The 18,248-nt window shown below is 61.9% G+C and overlaps 1 protein-coding gene across 10 annotated transcripts in view; it reads left to right on the plus strand.

Annotated features, from left to right (window-relative positions):
* The window catches only part of SBF1 (SET binding factor 1), a 46,288-nt gene extending 28,881 nt beyond the window's left edge, over positions 1–17,407 (plus strand). The window contains exons 6-43 of one of the 10 annotated variants that reach the window (XM_081879593.1): positions 103–126; positions 731–836; positions 983–1,115; positions 1,257–1,365; positions 2,424–2,537; positions 3,183–3,263; positions 3,728–3,841; positions 4,325–4,453; positions 4,572–4,670; positions 4,965–5,169; positions 5,621–5,733; positions 6,124–6,273; positions 6,371–6,439; positions 6,639–6,806; positions 6,894–7,156; positions 7,262–7,434; positions 7,547–7,620; positions 7,784–7,979; positions 8,154–8,290; positions 8,420–8,595; positions 9,385–9,527; positions 9,607–9,814; positions 10,820–11,016; positions 11,103–11,240; positions 11,743–11,829; positions 12,110–12,187; positions 12,546–12,730; positions 12,823–12,999; positions 13,675–13,776; positions 13,853–14,038; positions 14,179–14,305; positions 14,392–14,522; positions 14,688–14,921; positions 15,226–15,339; positions 15,435–15,652; positions 15,750–15,837; positions 15,921–16,093; positions 16,128–17,407. In XM_081879593.1, the coding sequence (XP_081735719.1) occupies positions 103–126; positions 731–836; positions 983–1,115; positions 1,257–1,365; positions 2,424–2,537; positions 3,183–3,263; positions 3,728–3,841; positions 4,325–4,453; positions 4,572–4,670; positions 4,965–5,169; positions 5,621–5,733; positions 6,124–6,273; positions 6,371–6,439; positions 6,639–6,806; positions 6,894–7,156; positions 7,262–7,434; positions 7,547–7,620; positions 7,784–7,979; positions 8,154–8,290; positions 8,420–8,595; positions 9,385–9,527; positions 9,607–9,814; positions 10,820–11,016; positions 11,103–11,240; positions 11,743–11,829; positions 12,110–12,187; positions 12,546–12,730; positions 12,823–12,999; positions 13,675–13,776; positions 13,853–14,038; positions 14,179–14,305; positions 14,392–14,522; positions 14,688–14,921; positions 15,226–15,339; positions 15,435–15,652; positions 15,750–15,837; positions 15,921–16,093; positions 16,128–16,284 (5,376 nt within the window). In that variant the 3' untranslated portion in view covers positions 16,285–17,407. Of the gene's footprint in view, positions 1–102; positions 127–730; positions 837–982; positions 1,116–1,256; positions 1,366–2,423; positions 2,538–3,182; positions 3,264–3,727; positions 3,842–4,324; positions 4,454–4,571; positions 4,671–4,964; positions 5,170–5,620; positions 5,734–6,123; positions 6,274–6,370; positions 6,440–6,638; positions 6,807–6,893; positions 7,157–7,261; positions 7,435–7,546; positions 7,621–7,783; positions 7,980–8,153; positions 8,291–8,419; positions 8,596–9,384; positions 9,528–9,606; positions 9,815–10,819; positions 11,017–11,102; positions 11,241–11,742; positions 11,830–12,109; positions 12,188–12,545; positions 12,731–12,822; positions 13,000–13,674; positions 13,777–13,852; positions 14,039–14,178; positions 14,306–14,391; positions 14,523–14,687; positions 14,922–15,225; positions 15,340–15,434; positions 15,653–15,749; positions 15,838–15,920; positions 16,097–16,127 lie in introns of all 10 variants that reach the window. The other 9 variants (XM_081879599.1, XM_081879598.1, XM_081879596.1 and 6 more) reach the window with 9 other exon arrangements.
* Positions 17,408–18,248: the final 841 nt, after the last annotated feature.

Raw genomic sequence — 18,248 nt, forward strand, 5'->3', positions numbered from 1 at the left:
CTCGTCTGCCTGTCTGCCTGTCTGCCCGCCCGCTGCCCGCCTGTCCGTCTGCTGCACCGTGTTTCTAATTTTCTGTGCTGTTTCTGTCTGTCTCTATCTCAGCCTGACACGGAGGACGAAGGAGCGGTATGCACAACTTTTCTCTCCTCGGGGCTGCCTCCTTCTGTGGGAGGAGGAGGAGGCGTTTTGGGGGCTGAGGTGGTGCTGCTTCAGTGTGTCCCTCTCTGGAAAGATCAGTGCACAGCTCTCTGTGGCCCTTGGTGTGGGGCAGTGCCTACAAGTTGGGAGGGGCAGGAACTGAGAGAGAACAGAAAAGGAGGGGAGAAGAGCAAGGGTCCTGCCTCGGGGGGGGGGGGGAGGCTTCATAGGCCAGCCTTGAATGCTGAGTCCACAGCCCAGCACCTGCTTCACATGTAGGCTGACAAGGTCCTTCTGCAGTGCCTGGACATATGTGCCACCATCTTCCTGTCCTCTTCTCTGTGTCTCTTTGTCCGTCTCTCTTTCTCACTGTCTCCTTGGTGCAAGTGCTCTTCAGCCCAGGCTTTGAGAGCCCCTTCCTGGCAGCGGGCCTGCAGTTGGCCCTGGGGGCAGGCAGCTCCCCTCCCCATGTGCCCCCCTTGGGGAAGGGGTGTCTTGGGGGGGGGCTTCCTGCCAGTCTGCCTTCTGGAGCCCAGGTCTTCTGCTGGGCCGTCCCTGACTGACCGCTGGGGATTGTCTTTGTCTCTTCCAGAGGACAATCTCTCTGGGTGCAGGCGACAGGCAGGTGATTCAGACTCCCATCAACGATTCCCTTCCCATCAGCAACTGCAGCGTGGCTCTGCTCTTCCGACAGCTCGGTGAGACCCTCCTCCGGCCACTTGGGAGGGTGTCCATGTGTCTGGAGAGGTGGTGGGGCTCTGGCTGGGCCTTGGGCGCAGGGCTGGCCCAGCTGGGAGGGGCCTCTCCAACTCCTTCCTTCCTTCCTTCCCTTCCTCCCTTCCAGGGATCACCAACGTGCTGTGCCTCTTCTGCGCGGCCCTCACAGAGCACAAGATCCTGTTTCTCTCCAGCAGTTACCAGAGGCTGACGGACGCCTGCCGGGCCCTGCTGGCCCTCCTCTTCCCCTTGAAGTACAGGTGAGTGAAGGGAGCTGCGGGCGCCAGGAGCAGCCGCTGGCTCACCTGCAAGGAGGGTGGGGGAGGGGAACGGGGTTCCCTGGAGAGGGTGCCTTTCGTTGCCACGTCTGCCGGCCTGCATTGGTGCTTTCTTGGTTCCAGCTTCACGTACGTGCCCATCCTGCCCGCTCAGCTCTTGGAGGTCCTCACCACGCCAACCCCTTTCATAATTGGCGTGAGCTCCATCTTCCAGGCAGAGACGCAGGAGCTGGTGAGTCCCTGAGCTCAGCGGAGGGAAGGGGGGAAGGAGGACTGGGGGAAAGCGGAGGCCAGGCTTGCCAGCAGGGCTGTCATCCCACTCCCTGTTCTTCTCTTGGGAACTTCCCCTTCTCTCTCCCCCCTTGCTCAGAGAGAGTTTCCTCTCCTGGGGTGACAGCTGAGAGCAGTACATGCGAAAAGGATCTAGGAGTCTTGGTTGACCACAAACTTGACATGAGCCAACAGTGTGACGCGGCAGCTAAAAAAGCCAATGCAATTCTGGGCTGCATCAATAGGAGTATTGCGTCTAGATCAAGGGAAGTAATAGTGCCACTGTATTCTGCTCTGGTCAGACCTCACCTGGAGTACTGTGTCCAGTTCTGGGCACCACAGTTCAAGAAGGACACTGACAAACTGGAACGTGTCCAGAGGAGGGCAACCAAAATGGTCAAAGGCCTGGAAACGATGCCTTATGAGGAACGGCTAAGGGAGCTGGGCATGTTTAGCCTGGAGAAGAGGAGGTTAAGGGGTGATATGATAGCCATGTTCAAATATATAAAAGGATGTCACATAGAGGAAGGAGAAAGGTTGTTTTCTGCTGCTCCAGAGAAGCGGACACGGAGCAATGGATCCAAACTACAAGAAAGAAGATTCCACCTAAACATTAGGAGGAACTTCCTGACAGTGAGAGCTGTTTGACAGTGGAATTTGCTGCCAAGGAGTGTGGTGGAGTCTCCTTCTTTGGAGGTCTTTAAGCAGAGGCTTGACGACCATATGTCAGGAGTGCTCTGATGGTGTTTCCTGCTTGGCAGGGGGTTGGACTCGATGGCCCTTGTGGTCTCTTCCAACTCTATGATTCTATGATTCTAGGTGGGTTTGTCTTGGGTGTCGGAAACGGATTCTCCTCCCGAAGGAGCCCCCTCAGACCCCCAACTCCTCCCTCCCGGGTGCCCCCCCCCAGGGGGGGGAGGGAGCTGGGCTGGGGCCAAAGGGGTCTCTCGGCAGCCTGGCCTGTGTCCTTCCCCTCTGTGCCCCTTGTGGACTCTGCCATTGCTCTCTGACTTTTCCCAGCTGGATGTGATCATCGCTGACCTGGATGGTGGAACGGTGACTGTCCCCGAGTGCATCCATATCTCTCTGCTGCCTGAGCCGCTTCTCCATCAGACGCGGGAAGCCCTGTCCATGGTGAGTGCCGCCCCTCGGCTCCTGCGCCTCACAAGAGGCCTCAAGACCCTCCGCCTTGGGTTTCATGGCCAGTAGGCAGGCGGGGGTGGGGGTGACAGAGATCCATGGCAGGTGGTCATGTGGGAATCTGGCCCTGCCAAGTGGCGTTTGGTGCTGCAGGGGGGCTGCATCCTGAACCCACAAGGCCAAGAGGCCAATGACTCATCAGGGAATGAACTCACCATCTGAGTGGAGCCTCATGCAGTCAATATTATTAATGATAAATAATGGAATGGAAAAGTGAGAATCTGGTTGCGGGGGGCGGGGGAGGGTAAGGTGGAACCCTTCTGGTTTTCTCCATGGAGTGGTGTTTTGGAGGAGAGAAGCTCCCCCCACATTATTTGTAAAAACGGGGGGGGGGGGGTGTCTGTATGATTTACACAGAATCATAGAGTTGGAAAGGATCCGGAGGGTCAAGCATCCATGAGAGATGGCCATCTGTCATGAAGCCTGCAAACTGATTCTCCAAGTAATAGGGAGAGAGAGAAGGAGTGATTCTGCTCTTGGGCTTGCAAGTGGGGGCCCAGGGGAAGGAGGGGTGTGTGACTGAAGGCTGAGCCCCTTCCCAGCTGAGCGGGGCATCCTTGCCCTTGTTTCTCTGTGCAGGTCTTGGACCCAGAGTTGGAGATTGCAGACCTGGCCTTCCCCCCATCGCCCACCATCTCTGCATCCTCCCTCAAGATGCAGGTAAGTGGTGCAGGCTGCTGGGGGGGGGGAGAGCACCTGACTTGGCCTGACTCCTCCTCAGAGAAGTTCCCAAGGGCCTCAAGGCACAGAGAGCACTGGAGCTGGCAATCAGCGCCCACAGAGCCATGATAGCCAATTGAGACTGTGTGCAGCAGCGGTGAAAAAGGCAGACTCCCTCTGAGGGTTCTGGTCAGCCACTTTGAAACAGGAGGCTGGACTAGATGGGCCCTTGGCTGGATCCAGCAGCAGCAGCAGGCTCTTCTTGTGTTCTTACGGGTGGGGCCTGCAGAGCCCCTTCACTGCCCCGGCCGGGCACAGCCAGCCAGGGGAAGGCGTGAGCACCCTTTTTGGAGGGGCAGCAGTGGGTGCTGCAGAGCCCACCCCCCTGTCCTCTGGCAGGAGCCCCCCTCCTCATCCAGCTCTCCCTGCCTGACCCTTTCCCCTTCCTCCGTCTTGGGCTGCAGGACAAGGAGATCCGGGCCGTCTTCCTCCGCTTATTTGCACAGCTGCTCCAGGGCTACCGCTGGTGCCTGCACATCATCCGCATCCACCCGGAGCCAGTCATTCGCTTTCACAAGGTAGCCAAGGCGAGGGCGGAGGAGGGTTGTGATGGGGGGTTTCAGCTTCTGGGGCGGGTTGCACAACATGAATAACAGCTTAAAACCAAAGACAAGTCACAGAAGCCCAGTGGTGCAGGGTCCAAACCAGAGGCAGGGGTCTCTTTGCGAGGGCCCACGGAGAGCAGGAGCCGCCTTCAGGACGCCGCTGCTGCCCCCACTCTGCACGCCAGGCCGGCAAACCTTGTCTTTCCAGAGTTTGGACCAACACCATGAGGTCGGTCCTAAGCAGCCGGCCTGCTCTGCAGACCATCCCTGTTGCCTTTTGGGCACATGTGGAAGATCCTCTTCCAGTCAGGGTCTCTCCTGGATTTGAAATGGCTTTTGAGATGTGTGGCTGTTCTGCCTTTGTTTTGATTGCATTGTGAAGCGGCTCTGAGATGCTTCCCAGGAAGCAATTCCTCCGCAAGACCCACAAGTGCCTCTTCCTCTCCCTCGGTCTAGGCAGCCTTCCTGGGACAGAGGGGGCTGGTGGAAGACGACTTCCTCCCCAAGGTCCTGGAGGGCATGGCCTTCGCTGGCTTTGTGACGGAGAGGGGCCCCCCCTACCGAGACATTGACCTGTTTGACGAGGTGAGGAGTGGCGGCTGGAGGAGATCTCCCCCCGGGCCCTCCGGGGCCACAAGGCCTGGGCCTGCGGGGTGGTCCAGTCACCCCATCCCCCTCTCCCCCTGCCCTTCCTCTCTCTTAGCTGGTGGCCAATGAGGCGAAGCGGATGCAGGCGGACGAAAGGAGCCGGGCCAGGGTGCTGCGCCACATCAAGGAACTGGCAGAGCACCTGTACAAAAACGTACGTGGGTGTTGTGTGTGCGGATGATGCCCCCAGCTTGGGGTCATTCTGTCCCTTCATCCTGGCACACGGCGGAGCAGGGGGCGGGGGGCAGCTGGCACCACAGACTTTGCGGAAATCCCTTCCTGCCCCATCCAGCAGCCCCTCTTCTCCCCCACGGCAGCTGAGCAGGGCTCTGCTGCTGCTCCCTGCCCTCCAGCCGGGCTGGATGGAGGCTCTGCGGTTGAGCCCGGGAGGCAGGGCCTCCTTCAGAGCCTCCTTACTTACCCCCCTCTCCTGGCTTGGCTTGCCCAGGAGAACCCGTATCCTGCCGTGACGATGCACAAGGTGCAGAAGCCCACGGAAGGCTGCCACCTGCGCCTGCACCAGCGGCCTTTTCCTCGCCTGGATGAGGGCACCATCCAGTGGATCGTTGACCAGGCAACAGCCAAGCTGCAAACGGCTCCCCCCTTAGTCAAGGCAGAGAAGAAGTGCATGGTGCCGTCTGGGCCCCCCCTGGGTATGTGGAGCGCGCAGAGTCTGGCCCCTGCCTCTAGGTGGTGCTGTGGGCAGGGAAGTCTTGTGGGTTGCGGGGGTCCCTGGACACGCTGGTCTGCTCCTTGGAGAGCGGTCAGGAGCAGCAGTGCCAGCGGACCCTCACTCTGGGCGCCCTGGGGGTGCTCCCTGTGTCTCTGACTTGGAGCATCTTCGGCCAGGGCTCCCCAAGGACCCGTGCTTGTGATCCCCGGAGGAGGTCATGGCAGCCTAATAGGCCTGCGCTTTGGGCCTCACCCTGCTGCCCTCTTCTTCCCTCCCTGAGCCTTGCAGAGCACTGTGGTGCTGTCCGTTGTCCTGCGGAGGCTCCTCTTCCTGCCCCCCCCCCCCCCGTGCAGGGTGTGTCCAAGATGCAGCAGGGAAGGGTCCAGCGTCTCCTCTTGGCCTGATGAGCATCTTCCTTCCCCCCCCCCCAGGGGCCATCATGGACCGCAATGGCATCATCTTGGCCAACAGCGCCCGCCGACTGGAGGTGGTCAGGAACTGCATCTCCTACGTCTTTGAGAGCAAGATGCTGGAGGCCAAGAAGGTGAGCTCCTGGGAGCCTTTCAGCCCCTGTCCCACAAGAGGGGACTGCCGAGGAGGCAGAATCCAGCTCTTCTGCCCGTCTTCTTCTGCCCACTTACATTGGAGATGGTTTGGAGGCAAAGAAGTTGCCGCTGCTGCTTCTCCACTGACTGGCAGGTTTCCCTTGGGCGCCTCTGTGTGCTGCCAGGCCTCCCCTTGCAGTTGTTGGGAAATGAAAAGCCAGCCTCTCCCTCTCCGTCTCTCGGCTTTCTTGTATGGATGATTTGGAGCCTTGCTCGGGGGGGGGGGGGGGTTGGTACTGTGTGTGTTCAGAAGGTCCCCAGGCAGCGCAGGGTGGGCTGGCTTTGCCCCTTGGGGCCCCCACCTCAGCGCTGCTCTTGCCGCCTTGCAGCTCCTCCCGGCCGTCCTCCGTGCCATGAAGAGCCGGGCTGCCCGCCACTGCCTGACCCAAGAGCTGAACCTCCACGTGCAGCAGAACCGGGCTGTGCTGGACCACCAGCAGTTTGACTTCATCGTCCGCATGATGAACTGCTGCTTGCAGGTGGGCTGGGGCCCCGGGAGGGAGCGGCCCTGCCTGGGGGGCTCAGGCTCTGGACTCTCTGGGGTCCCATGCTGACTTCTTCTCCTGTCCGCCTCAGGACTGCAGCGCTTCAGACGAACACGGGGTGGCGGCTGCCCTCTTGCCCTTGGTGACTGCCTTCTGCCGCGTGAGTAGCCCTTGGGCGCGCAGGGCCTGGTGGGGAGAGGGCTTCCTCGGGTCCAGATGGCATCTTTTTGGGGGGGGGGGAGCCAGGCTGGCCCAACATGGAGGTGGCTGGGCTGGTGAGGCCGGCATCGGTTCCCACCTGGGCATGGCGGAGAGCCTGTGGCCCTTACGCAGGGTGCCTCCTCTTCTTCCCACCCCAGAAACTGAGCCCAGGGATCACCCAGTTTGCCTACAGCTGTGTGCAGGAGCACCTAGTGTGGACCAACATCCAGTTCTGGGAGGCCATGTTCTACTCTGACGTGCAGAACCACATCCGGGCTCTGTACCTGGAGGGGATTGAGGACGAGGGGGAGAACCACGTGGAGAAGGTGAGGAAAGAAGCCGGGGGGAAGGGGGCTTGGGGCGGGGGGGGGGATGTGCCTGCATGCTGAGTACAATGCTTTTCCTGGTCCTAGGCAAGTGAGGAAGGGCCGCCGCAAGAGGAGAAGTCGGCCCTGGAGATTGCAGCCGAGCAGTGTCGCCTGTGGCCCACCGTGAGCCGGGAGAAGCAGCAGGAGCTGATCCAGAAGGAGGAGAGCACGGTCTTCAGCCAGGCCATTCACTACGCCAACCGCATGAGCTACCTGCTCCTGCCCCTCGACACCAGCAAGAACCGGCTCCTGCGCGGCTCCGGCCTGGGCGATGCCGAGAGCGTCAGCAACAGCTTCATCACCAACAGGTAGCCTGCCGAGGGAGGGCAGCAGGAGGGGGAAAGGGGGCGTCCTGGCCGCGGGGAGAGCGGTCTTGCCCCCAGAGGAGCTCAGCCTCCCTTCTGCCTCGCCAGCATCGCAGGAAGCGTGGCCGACAGCTACGACACGGAGAGCGGCTTTGAGGAGGCAGAGAGCTCCGACGTGGCCAACTACGTGGTGCGCTTCATCAACCGCTTTGTGGACAAGGTCTGCACCGAGAGCGGCGTCACCAACGAGCACCTCAAGGGGCTGCATGTCATGATCCCTGGTAGGTGCTCTGCCCCCCCACCCTCGGGAGCCGAGCGTGGCCAGCGGGGGGAGGCGGCATCGCGGGGTCTCCTCTCTCTTCCGCCTGTGACTTCCCTCCTTCCTCCACCCAGACATTGTCCAGATGCACATTGAGACCCTGGATGCCGTGCAGAGAGAAAGCAAGAGGCTCCCCCCAATACAGAAGGTGAGAGTGGTCCTGAGCGAGAAGGAAGTGTGGGGAGGGGCTGTTCCACTCAGGAGCTGTGGGGTCGGGGCAGGGGGACCTCTTCCCAGTCAGTCCATCCGTCCGTCCGTCCGTCTGCCCAGCCCTGACTCCATCCCCGCTTCTTCCCCTTGGCTTCTTGCAGCCCAAGCTGCTCCGGCCCAGCCTGCTGATGGGCGAAGAGAGCGTGATGGAGGGGCTGCGCGTCTACCTCATGCCGGACGGCAGGGAAGAGGCATCTGGGGGGGCTGGGGGGGGACCCCCCCTGCTTCCAGCCGAAGGGGCCATTTTCCTCACCACCTACCGCGTCATCTTCAAGGGCACCCCAACAGATCCACTAGGTGAGAGCCGGACAGGCGGGATATTATTCTGGGGAGGGCGGGAGCTCTCTCTGCTCCTCCTCCTCCTCCTCCTCCTCCTTGGGGGCCTTGCTGAGCTCCCTTCTGGCAGCAGAGCTGCCCAGCTGTGTTTGAGCCCCCTGGGCTGACGTTGCCTCTTTCTCGGCTCCTCCCCAGTCGGGGAGCAGGTGGTGGTCCGCTCCTTCCCTATTGCTTCCCTGACCAAAGAGGAGAAGATCACGGTCCAGGCCCAGGCGGACCAGTTCATCACGGAGGGCTGCGCTCAGCTCCAGCTGCGCTCCTGCACATTCCAGGTGAGCCCTTGGGGGTGGGGGGGGGAGGCACCTGGGACCCCCTCCCCAGAGGAGGGCAGCCGTGCTCTGAGCTGGGATCAGATTGGCCCAGTTCCCCCAGCCCTGACCCTGCCTTGCCTTGCCCCACAGTTGCTGCGCATTGCCTTTGATGAGGAGGTGGCGTCTGAGAGCGCAGAGACCTTCCGGAAGCATCTCAATAAGCTGCGTTACCCCCAGCAGGCCTCCGACACCTTTGCCTTCACCGTGGGCCACCTGAGCAAGGCAGCTCTGCAGCCCAAAGTCAAGGAGAAGAACCCGTCACTCAGGTGCGAGCGGACGCCCAAGGAGCACAGCTCAGGTTTGGGGGAGGGAGACTTGGTGGGGCTGGATGGCGCTCCCTATAGGGCCTCTTGGCTTCAGGCTGTGTCTGGTGAGAGCTGGCCAGTCCCAGCTCCTGCCTGCAGTCCATGCGAGGGTCTCGCTGGTCTCTGGGATGAACACTGCCTCCTTTTTAGTGACCAGCGCTCAGCTGGGGGCAGAAATGCTGCAAGCTCTGCTGGTGGCTGTTGTTTCCTAGGGGCATGTGGGGCCCCTGAGCCGCAGGAGGAGGCAGCAGGGCACCGAGCAGGGGCGGCAGCCGGCCCCCCAGAGGCCCCTCCCTCCCTCCCTCCCTGCTGTTGCTGCTGCCACCACCACACAGCCAACCCCCCGTCCTCTCCAACTCTTGGGGGCCCTTTTTGGCTTCTGCTTCTCCGAAGGTGGCAGAGGGTCCGGTGGACATTGCCCCCCCCCCATGTGGCTCTCCCCAGCCTGCGCTGGCTGGCTGCTCTTCCAGGGCCTCCTTAGGACTGAAAGGAGCAGCTTCCTTTTGCCACACCCAGCTGCCCACCTTCCCTGCCAGGGCCGCGCTGCCCTTTCTCCTGGCCTCTTCACCCTCTCCTGTCTCCTTGCGCCTCACCCCCAGCTGCCCCACCTTCCGCTTTGCTCTTCTCCTGCTGCTGCTGGTGCTGCCGGCTGGGCCAGGGGTGGGGGGAGGCCCTGAAGGGGTTTCTCTTGCACCCCCGCCAAGCCTGCGCTGGAGCTCACTGGCTGCTCTCACCCTCTTCCTGCTTTAGGACCATCTCCAGGAACCTGGTGAAGAACGCCAAGAGGACGATCGGCCGCCAGTATGTGACACGCAAGAAGTACACGCCACCTCCCTGGGAGGCCCGGGGCAACCAGCAGCACTTCCTGGAGGACAACGAGGACGAGATCTCAGGTACGGATGGCCCTTGCCTGGGGGTGGGGAGGGGGGTCCTCTTCCTGACCTTTGCCCAACCCTGCCTGGCTGCCTGCAGTGTCCGAAGACGTGGACCGCAGCACCTTGACCCCGTCCACCACCATCCGGCCCTCGGACAAGATGACCATGAGCCACCTGGTGGAGCGCGCCTGTTGCCGGGACTACCAGCGCCTGGGCCTGGGGACGCTCAGCAACAGCCTGACCCGCTCCAAGAACGAGCCCTTCCGCATCTCCACCGTCAACCGCATGTACGCCATCTGCCGGAGGTGAGCCAGGGCGCCTGGCGGGGGGGGGGCGAGGGGGACACCCAGGGCACAGGGGGGTCTCCATGGGGGGCCTTTGCCAGACACGACAGGTGAGGCTCCCCAGAAGGCAGCTGAGGGGAGACCTGGGATTCGGAGTCTGGCCACGGGATCAGGAGGAGTTGAGGAGCAGCGTCTCTGGGCCACCCCCACCCCCTTGGTAGCCTGGAGTTGGCAGGCCGGAGGAGGACAGTGGGCCACTTGGCTAGAAGAGGGGCCGGCACACTCCTCCTTCAGCCTCCCTGTGGGCGATGGATGGACTGACGGACAGGGCACCTCGCGCTACTCAGTCGCCCACAGTCCGTCCATCTGTCAGCCTCAAGGAGCAAGTTGGGCAAGGTCTGGCAAGGGGGATTCACAGACTGGATGCCATGGGGTGTGTCTGTCCATGTCTGTTCTTCCTCCAGCTGGGGATGCTCTGCCCCCCCTCCCCCCCCTTCTTGAGGAGGGGGACTTGAGCGCAGCCCAGGCTCTCTGGGTCTCTAGCTGGGGTTTTTGCAGTGCACAATCATAAAAGGGGTGGGTGGGTCTGGAAAAGGTTGGCTCTGGTCCTGCCTTGGGGGCTGGGCTCTGCTGGGCCTCCCTTGCCTGGAATGAAAGGCCCTCTGGCCACCTGCCTGATCCCTCTGACTGCACTCTGAGGCCCCAATCCAGAGGCTACGTGATGGTGACCAGGGAACAGGCCTTCTCTGCCCAGGCCCTGTCTCAACTGTGGCATCGTCTGCCTTTGGTGGGGGGAAGTGGGGCTGCAAATGCCGTTTTGCCTCTTGAAATGGCAGCACGGCGCCTTCTGGGACAGGGGGTCCTGACCCAAAGCGTCTCCACTGGGAGATCACCACCCAGAAGGTTGCAAAGAAGTGTTTTGGTGGACTGCAGCAGCCCCTCTTTCTCTCTAAAATAATACTTAACAATAATAACTTCCTTCCTTCCTTCCTTCCTTCCATCCATCCCTCTCTCTCCTCCCTGCAGCTACCCTGGGCTGCTCATTGTCCCACAGAGCATCCAAGACAACGCCATCCAGCGGATCTCGCGCTGCTACCGCCAGAACCGCTTCCCGGTGGTCTGCTGGCGGAACTCGCGCACCAAGGCGGTCCTCCTGCGCTCAGGCGGGCTGCATGGGAAGGGCGTGGCGGGCCTCTTCAAGTCCCAGAACGCTCCTGCCACAGGTACAGCTTCCTCCCCCCTCCCCGCCTGGCCTCCCTCCTCCCGAGGAGGCCCTGAGGATGATCCCCTTCCCTGCTGCTCCTTGCAGGCCCCTCTCAGGCCGACTCCACCAGCCTGGAGCAAGAGAAGTACCTGCAGGCCGTCATCAACTCCATGCCTCACTACGCCGACAGCAGCGGCCGCAACACGCTCAGCGGCTTCACCTCGGCCCACATGAGCAGCGCAGGTGAGGGCCTGGGGGGGGGGGCTGCCCTGGGCTCAGAGGCAGCCGCGGCAGGTGGGGTCCTGGGCGTTCAGGGCGGGAGAGAGCTTCCCCTCGACCACCAGGCCATGGGGCCACAGGCCCAGGTGAGTCTTGTCCATGTGCAGCTGTTGTGTCGCCTCCACACCATCCTTGCTAGTGGATCAGCGAGGGCCCTTGCCATCTCCATCAGCCCCCCCCCTCCATTTGTCGTCTGTCTGAGCCATCCTGGAGAGAAGAGCCCCAACCGGCCCTCTGGAGCCAAGCAGCCCTTGGCTCTGCTGGGAGCATCAGCCCTCAGGACAGGCCAGAGCTGAATTCCGGCTGAGCTGGGAGAGGCCATTGGGCATGTTGTGGGAGTGGCCACTGCCCCCCTCGTCCTGTCGGAATTTGGGTGGGGACGCCCTGGGAGAGAAGGGGCCTTGCAGCTCCGGGGCTGGCTTGCTTTCCCTGGGTGTGGAACGTCCACCTTCTGTTGGTGCTACAGATTCTTCTGAGAAGCGGCAGCCCAAGCTGGGATCTCTTATGAAGCAGGTGATGGGAGGGAAGGACGAAGGGCCGCTTAGCCGCGGAGGTGAGATGCTGCGTGCGGCCCCCGTAGAGTAGCCACAGAAGGGCCGTCTGGCTCCGGGGGGGCTGGGCTGGGCCTTCTCCAAGCAGCCAGCGGACAGAAGGGGGCCTGGTCACCCCAGGGCTGTTGCTCACAGCCGCCGCCTCTGGCCGCCTCCCTCCATCTTGCCTGCCCATCTGTCTTGCCCTCTCCGTTGGGGACAAACATCCGTCTGCCATCCATCACTGCTGCCTCTCTTCCTCCCCCCCTCGCTGAGATGCCTTTCCGTCGTGTCCTCTCTCAGCCCTAGGTCACAGAGGTAGGCTCATTACCCTCTCCAGCCCCAAGAGCCTGGCATCAAAGGGACACCTCTCCCCCCGAGGTACTGTACGGGCACTAACCTCAGGGACGTGGCATTCACACTGCTAACTCGCCCCACTGGTGCCCACCCCCAGGCAGGCAGGCAGGCAGGCAGTCTAACCCACCCTCTTTGCTAACCCTTCCGCAGCCTCACAGCATGCTCTTCTGCCTGGCTTGGCCTGGCTCTCGGCCCCTCCTAGGTAAGGACGGGCTGGCCGGGGGCGCTGCATCTGTCTCCAGTGCAGCCTGCCCTGGGTGGGTGTGGCTGGGGCCATCTTCCCCTGGCCTAGAGCTCCGGCTGGGAGGGGCAGCAGGCTCCAGGGTCAGCCTGCAGGAGAGAGCGGAGTCTCGGGCGCCACCTGACACCTCCTCCCTTGCAGGCAAGTGGGGCAGCATCCGCGCCAGCGGGCGCATGAGCAGCTATGCTCTCAACATGGAGGTCGGCTCCCGCCTGGCCGGCAAGGAGCTGCTGAGCACGCAAGCCAACGGGTCCCCCTCCGAGGCCAGCTTCCTGCGCCAGCATCGCGCCTCCCTCTACATCATCGGAGACAAGTCCCAGCTGCGGGTACGGCTCTCTTGGGCGCCCATCAGAGGGGCAGCGGCTGGGAAGGGGGGCTGTGGGGCCCCTTCCTGATGGCGTCTCTTGGTCCCATCCAGGGCGTGAAGCCGGACCCTTTGCAGCACTGGGAGGTGGTGCCCATCGAGGTCTTTGATGCCCGGCAAGTCAAGACCAGCTTCAAGAAGCTGATGAAGGCCTGTGTGCCAGGCAGCCCCTCCGCCGAGCCCGGCCAGACCTACCTGCGCTCCCTGGAGGAGTCTGAGTGGCTGATCCAGGTCAGTGGCCAGGCGGACGCTCGAGGGAGGAGGCTCCCAAAGACTCCAGAGAGGTCAAGGCAGAGGAGGACTTGGGGGGGGGGAAGGCCTTTGAGATTCGCCAGATGAGGAACAAAGTCCTCGCTGCTCGTCCATCCATTTCTGAGGTCAGCAAAGATTCGGCAGGTAGAAACTCGTCGTTCCGGTCACCAGGCCCTGGAGCTGCAAGAAGGCCCTGGCTGCCGAGTCTCGTTTCCGTCACAGGAACCACGTTTTCCGTCCGCAGCCCAGGAGCCCCTCACCTTGGCCAGGCAGGCAGGGGGCAGGGTCCCGGTTTCCTGTGAGTCAGAACTGGAGTGGCTTAGCAAGTTCAGGAGTTTATTGTTAAATTGTTAAAAGAGCAGCAAATTAAAAGGACCCCCCCCCAAAAAAAAGGTCAAGAGAAAGGTATCTGGAAGGTATATATTTCCCAGCGGAGTGGCGGGGAGGCTGGGTGTTGCACAAGCAGAGTGGGGCGTCTCAGCCTGCAGCTGCCCAGAAGGCTCGGGGGGTTTCTGAGGTGGGTCTGCAGGAGCTTTTGCGAGAGATTTGTCCCATTGAAGGTCAGGGGGAGGTTGGCACTTGCTGTGCACCTTTAAACGTTTGCTCCAGGTGCGCTGCCTCCGCCACATTCTGGGATCCTGCTTTTCTCCACAGATTCACAAGATCCTGCAGATCTCTGTGCTGGTGGTGGAGCTGCTGGACACGGGCTCCTCTGTGCTGGTCAGCCTGGAGGACGGCTGGGACATCACCACCCAGGTCAGCCTCCTTCCCTCTCCCCCCCCCCCAGCACTTGCCCTGGAGGCCTGCCGTGACCCCCCCCTCTGCCCCCCAGGTGGTGTCTCTGGTGCAGCTCCTGTCCGACCCCTATTACCGCACCATGGAGGGCTTCCGGCTGCTGGTGGAGAAGGAGTGGCTCTCCTTTGGGCACCGCTTCAGCCACCGAGGGGCACAGACCTTGGCCAGCCAGAGCAGCGGCTTCACGCCCATCTTCCTGCAGTTCCTGGACTGTGTGCATCAGGTGAGGAGAGCAGCCAAGCCCCTGGGGGAGGAGGGCCACCCCAGCCCCAAATTGCTCCCAAGTGGGCAACCCCTGGGAGGAGGGGCCCTGTGGCCTCTTCCTGCCCCCTCCCCACTCTCCTGCTGCCTCTCTCCCCACAGATCCACCTCCAGTTCCCCATGGAGTTTGAGTTCAGCCAGTACTACCTGAAGTTCCTCAGCTACCACTCGGTCTCCAGCCGCTTCCGCACTTTCCTGCTGGACTCCGACTACGAGCGGCTGGAGCTGGGTAAGGAGCCCCCGGGGCCTGGGGAGGAGGGGGCTTTGTGGCCCCTGGGACAGTGGCAGGAGCCAAAGGCTGTGCTTCCTTGGCAGGGCTGCTGTACGAGGAGAAAGGGGAGCGCAAGGGGCCCCAGCTCTTTCGCTCCATTTGGGACTACCTGGATCGGCTGAACAAGAAGACACCGGCCTTCTTCAACTACATGTATGCCCCGGAGGACGGGGAGGTGAGCAGCCGTGGGTCGGGGGCAGCGGGGCCTGGCTGGGGGGTGCTGGGGCCCACCAGCCGCCCCATCAAAGGCTTCCCTGCTGGGGGTCATGCCTTGGGTGCCGCTGGCGGGTGCCAAGCGTGGCCTTGGGGCAGTGACTCCTCGGCTCTTTCCTTCCGTTAGGTTTTGCGCCCGTACAGCAACGTCTCAAACCTGAAGGTGTGGGACTACTACACGCAGGAGACCCTGTCGGAAGGACCCTCCTACGACTGGGAGCTGGTGCAGAGCCAGGCGGAGCCCGTGGAGGAGGCCGCCCAGCCAGACACCAGCGCCCCGCAGAGCCGGCGCAAGATCGTCTGGCCCTGCTATGACAACCGCAGCCGCACCGAGCCAGACGCCATCTCCCGGCTGCTGGAGGTCAGTGGGGGCCTTGGGCGAGAAGCAGAGGCGGGAGCCGGGGCGGGGGGTGCAATTAGGACAAGAGCAACTGGGGCTGCTTTGCTTCTGGACTCTTCTCCTTCTTGGTCCTTCACAGTCAGCGCCGTTTCTTGGCCACCTGGACTCAAAGCTGGGAGTCACTGGGAATCTTGTTTTCTGTCTTTATGGCTGTAGAGGTGAACTTGAGAACATGCAGCTGTCGTCCATTTTTCCCTGCTGCTCTTGACGCCGTAGGAACCCCTTTGCCTTTGCCCCCCAACTGCCCCTTCTCTGTCTCTTGCAGGAGCTGCAGAACCTGGAGATGGAGCTGGGGCAGGTCCCTGAGCGCTGGAAGGACCTCTGGGACAAAGCGAAGGCCTCTCAGCGGTCGGAGGTGCAGGCGGACCCCAGCGGCCGAGTAAGGGCTCTGGGCTGGGGGGCTGAGGGGCTGGGGATCTTTGCCCACCCTGCGCAGAGCCCTCCTCTGACGGAAGGAGCTTCCTTTGCCCCCAGGTGGCGGCTGGCTCCTTGCTGATGGCCTCCAGCCTGTCGCACCAGCGGCGCTCCTTCGGGGTCTACCTGCAGGAGAGCGGCCGCGGCAGCTCCACCATCAACCTGAGCCTGGACAGCGACAGCAGCAGTGCCTCCACCCCCTCCAGCGGGAAGCAGGGGGGCCGCAGGAGCACCAGCACCCTCTACAGCCAGTTCCAGACGGCAGAGAGCGAGAATCGGTACGGGACCCGGCCGTTGGGGGGCTGGCGGAGGGAGGCAGGGGGTCTTGGTCTCTGCTTGCCCCTCTTCCCCCGCTGACCCCTCTGCCCTCCGCAGGTCCTACGAGGGGACACTGTACAAGAAAGGAGCCTTCATGAAGCCCTGGAAGCCTCGCTGGTTTGTGCTGGATAAAACCAAGCACCAGGTGGGTGGCTGCAGGCGGGCAAGGGGAATGGGGAGGGGGCCTTCTCCTGGGGGGCTCTGACCTTCGGCCCTCCTTCCTTGCAGCTGCGCTATTACGACAGCCGCCTGGACTTGGAGTGCAAAGGCGTCATTGACCTGGCGGAGGTGGAGTCGATCACACCAGGCACCCCCACCATGGGGGCCCCCAAGATGGTGGAGGAGAAGGCTTTCTTTGACGTGAGTGGCTTCTCCCCATGGCTGCCCAAGGGGGGGGGGGAGTCGTTTTGGCCCCTTCCTCCCACAGGGAGGGAGGAAGGCTGGCTGGTGTTCCAGAGGCAGACCTTTGCGCTCACCCCTTCTCCCCTCGCAGGTGAAGACCACGAAGCGTGTTTACTATTTCTGCGCCCAGGATGTGCAGCTGGCCCAGCAGTGGATCGACCGCATCCAGAGCTGCTTGTCTGATGCCTGAGGCTCCCCTTCTAGGCCTGCGCAAGTGAAGCCAGTGCCAGGGCTGGACCAGGACGGGGCAGGACTGGAAGAGGTGCTGTGGGGCGCAGAGTAGAGGCCCCCTTGGGACCCCCATCCGACTGCTTGGCAGGGAGTTGGGGTCTGCCTCCTCCCTCTGCCTAAGAGATGCATTGGCAGGTCAGGTTGGGGGGAGTGACGTGGTCAGCAGGGCCCCCCAAGCAGATGGGTCTGGCCACTGTCAGTTTTCCCCCATCAGCATCCACAGGTGTTGGCAGATGTGCCAAACCGCCTTGCTTCCACCCCCCCCAGCCCCACACCGGCTGCCCAGGGGTGCCCCCTGCCAGGGAAGGCAGCGGTGGGGAGATTGGCGGCCTGCCGGAGCAGTGGAAGGGAGCAGAAACAGTGTTAGGGCCCCTGTCCCGGCTTGGAGGTTTGGAGCCCCTGGGACTTTGGGGCAGAGGGGTGGGGTAGGGATCCTGACCCTCCTTGCCTCCCCTTGCAAACCACAAGCTCCCCTGGTACTGCTGAGGCTGCAGTTAGAAAGGGACTCTGTCCTGGGGAGAAGCGCCAAGCGAAGAAGGGGGTTGGCCAGGCTCCCCCCCGGGGGGGGGCGAGTGTCTTGCTGCACTCCCAGCTCTTGGTTCCCTCTGTGGCATCCTTGCAGAGGGTTGTGAGTCTGGCCGCTGGGGGCAGCTCAGCACCTGCAACTGCCCCTCCAATTGTGTGTCCTGCACTGACCCACCCCCCCAAGCAGATCATGCAGCCTGCTTTCCTGCCAGAGCAGGCAGGGCCTCCTTCCCCTGGAGCTCCAGTTTGGCCTGGCAGCCCCCGCCCCCCACATTTTCAAAGGCAAAGGGGCGCCCTTTCCTGTCCCCGAAGCATTGTACATAGTCTGGAGCCCCAGCTGCCCCTTTGCCTCCCCCCTTTTTTATTTGTACAATAAAGGCTGTGGCTGGTGTGCATCGGAGGGTTTTGTAACTTCCTTGAGCAGTTGTAGATTACTGAAGTTTCTGTACATTGTGTCAAACCTGCAGAGTTCTTGTATTGTATTGTGCCTAGAGGAAAAAATATATGGAGAGGAAAAAAACTAATGGAATTTAATAATAAAAAAGAAATACACAACATGTTGATTGTTGCGCGTCTCATGCAGCACTTGAAGCAGGAGGCTTGTCCTGGCAGAGGAAAGCCAGCCGAGTGGGGGGACTGGTTGCATTCAGGGTGGCATCAAGGCTCCTTGGCAGGGCGGGGGGCTGCCTGCTATCCTGAAAGAAGCCGGAGCTTCTCCTTAAGCTGCCAAGCCTGACGCAGTTGCCAACGCTCCATGCTTGGATTAAGGCGGTGGAGCAACTTAATCTGTCTTCTGGAGCAGACAGATTATCTCGATTCATTTGGTGTCAGGGCTGGTTTGGGGACTGAGTTGGCCAGCCCTGCCTGATGGAGGACCTTTAGCAGGAAAGAGGTGCCAGGGCCACCCTGCCTCACCTGCTCCCTCGGAGGATTTCAAAGGGAACATCTCACCTAGATGAAGCTGTAAGGCCTGTGGGGGGAAGGGGTCCTCAGTGTGCTGGTGCTGCCCAGCTCTGTTTGCCCATTACATCTGATTTAGTAAAGGCTGGGAAAGACCAGGACCAGTTCCTGGATACACAGTTGAACTGGATGAGAGCTGCTCAGCTGAGACTGAAGCGTTGGCGGACAGAGGCCTCTGGGACTGTGGTTGGGGGGTGCTTGGATGCGGGAGACAGGCCAGTTGGCTGCCTTGAAGGAGCAGCTATGTCCTTGACTCATTGTCATGGGAGACTTAGGTGGCCTCTATGGCAAGGTGTGCTTTTTATCAGCCATTCCTTAATAACAGTTGACCACTATAGTTCATGTGCTGGTAACCTCAGGACTGGATTACTGCTGCATGCTCTGCATGGGGCTGCCCTTGGCCCAGACCCCGATGCTTCAGCTGGTGCAGAATGATGT

Source organism: Podarcis erhardii, assembly GCF_964252035.2.
Source record: "Podarcis erhardii genome assembly, chromosome: 10".
Classification (NCBI taxonomy): domain Eukaryota; kingdom Metazoa; phylum Chordata; class Lepidosauria; order Squamata; family Lacertidae; genus Podarcis; species Podarcis erhardii.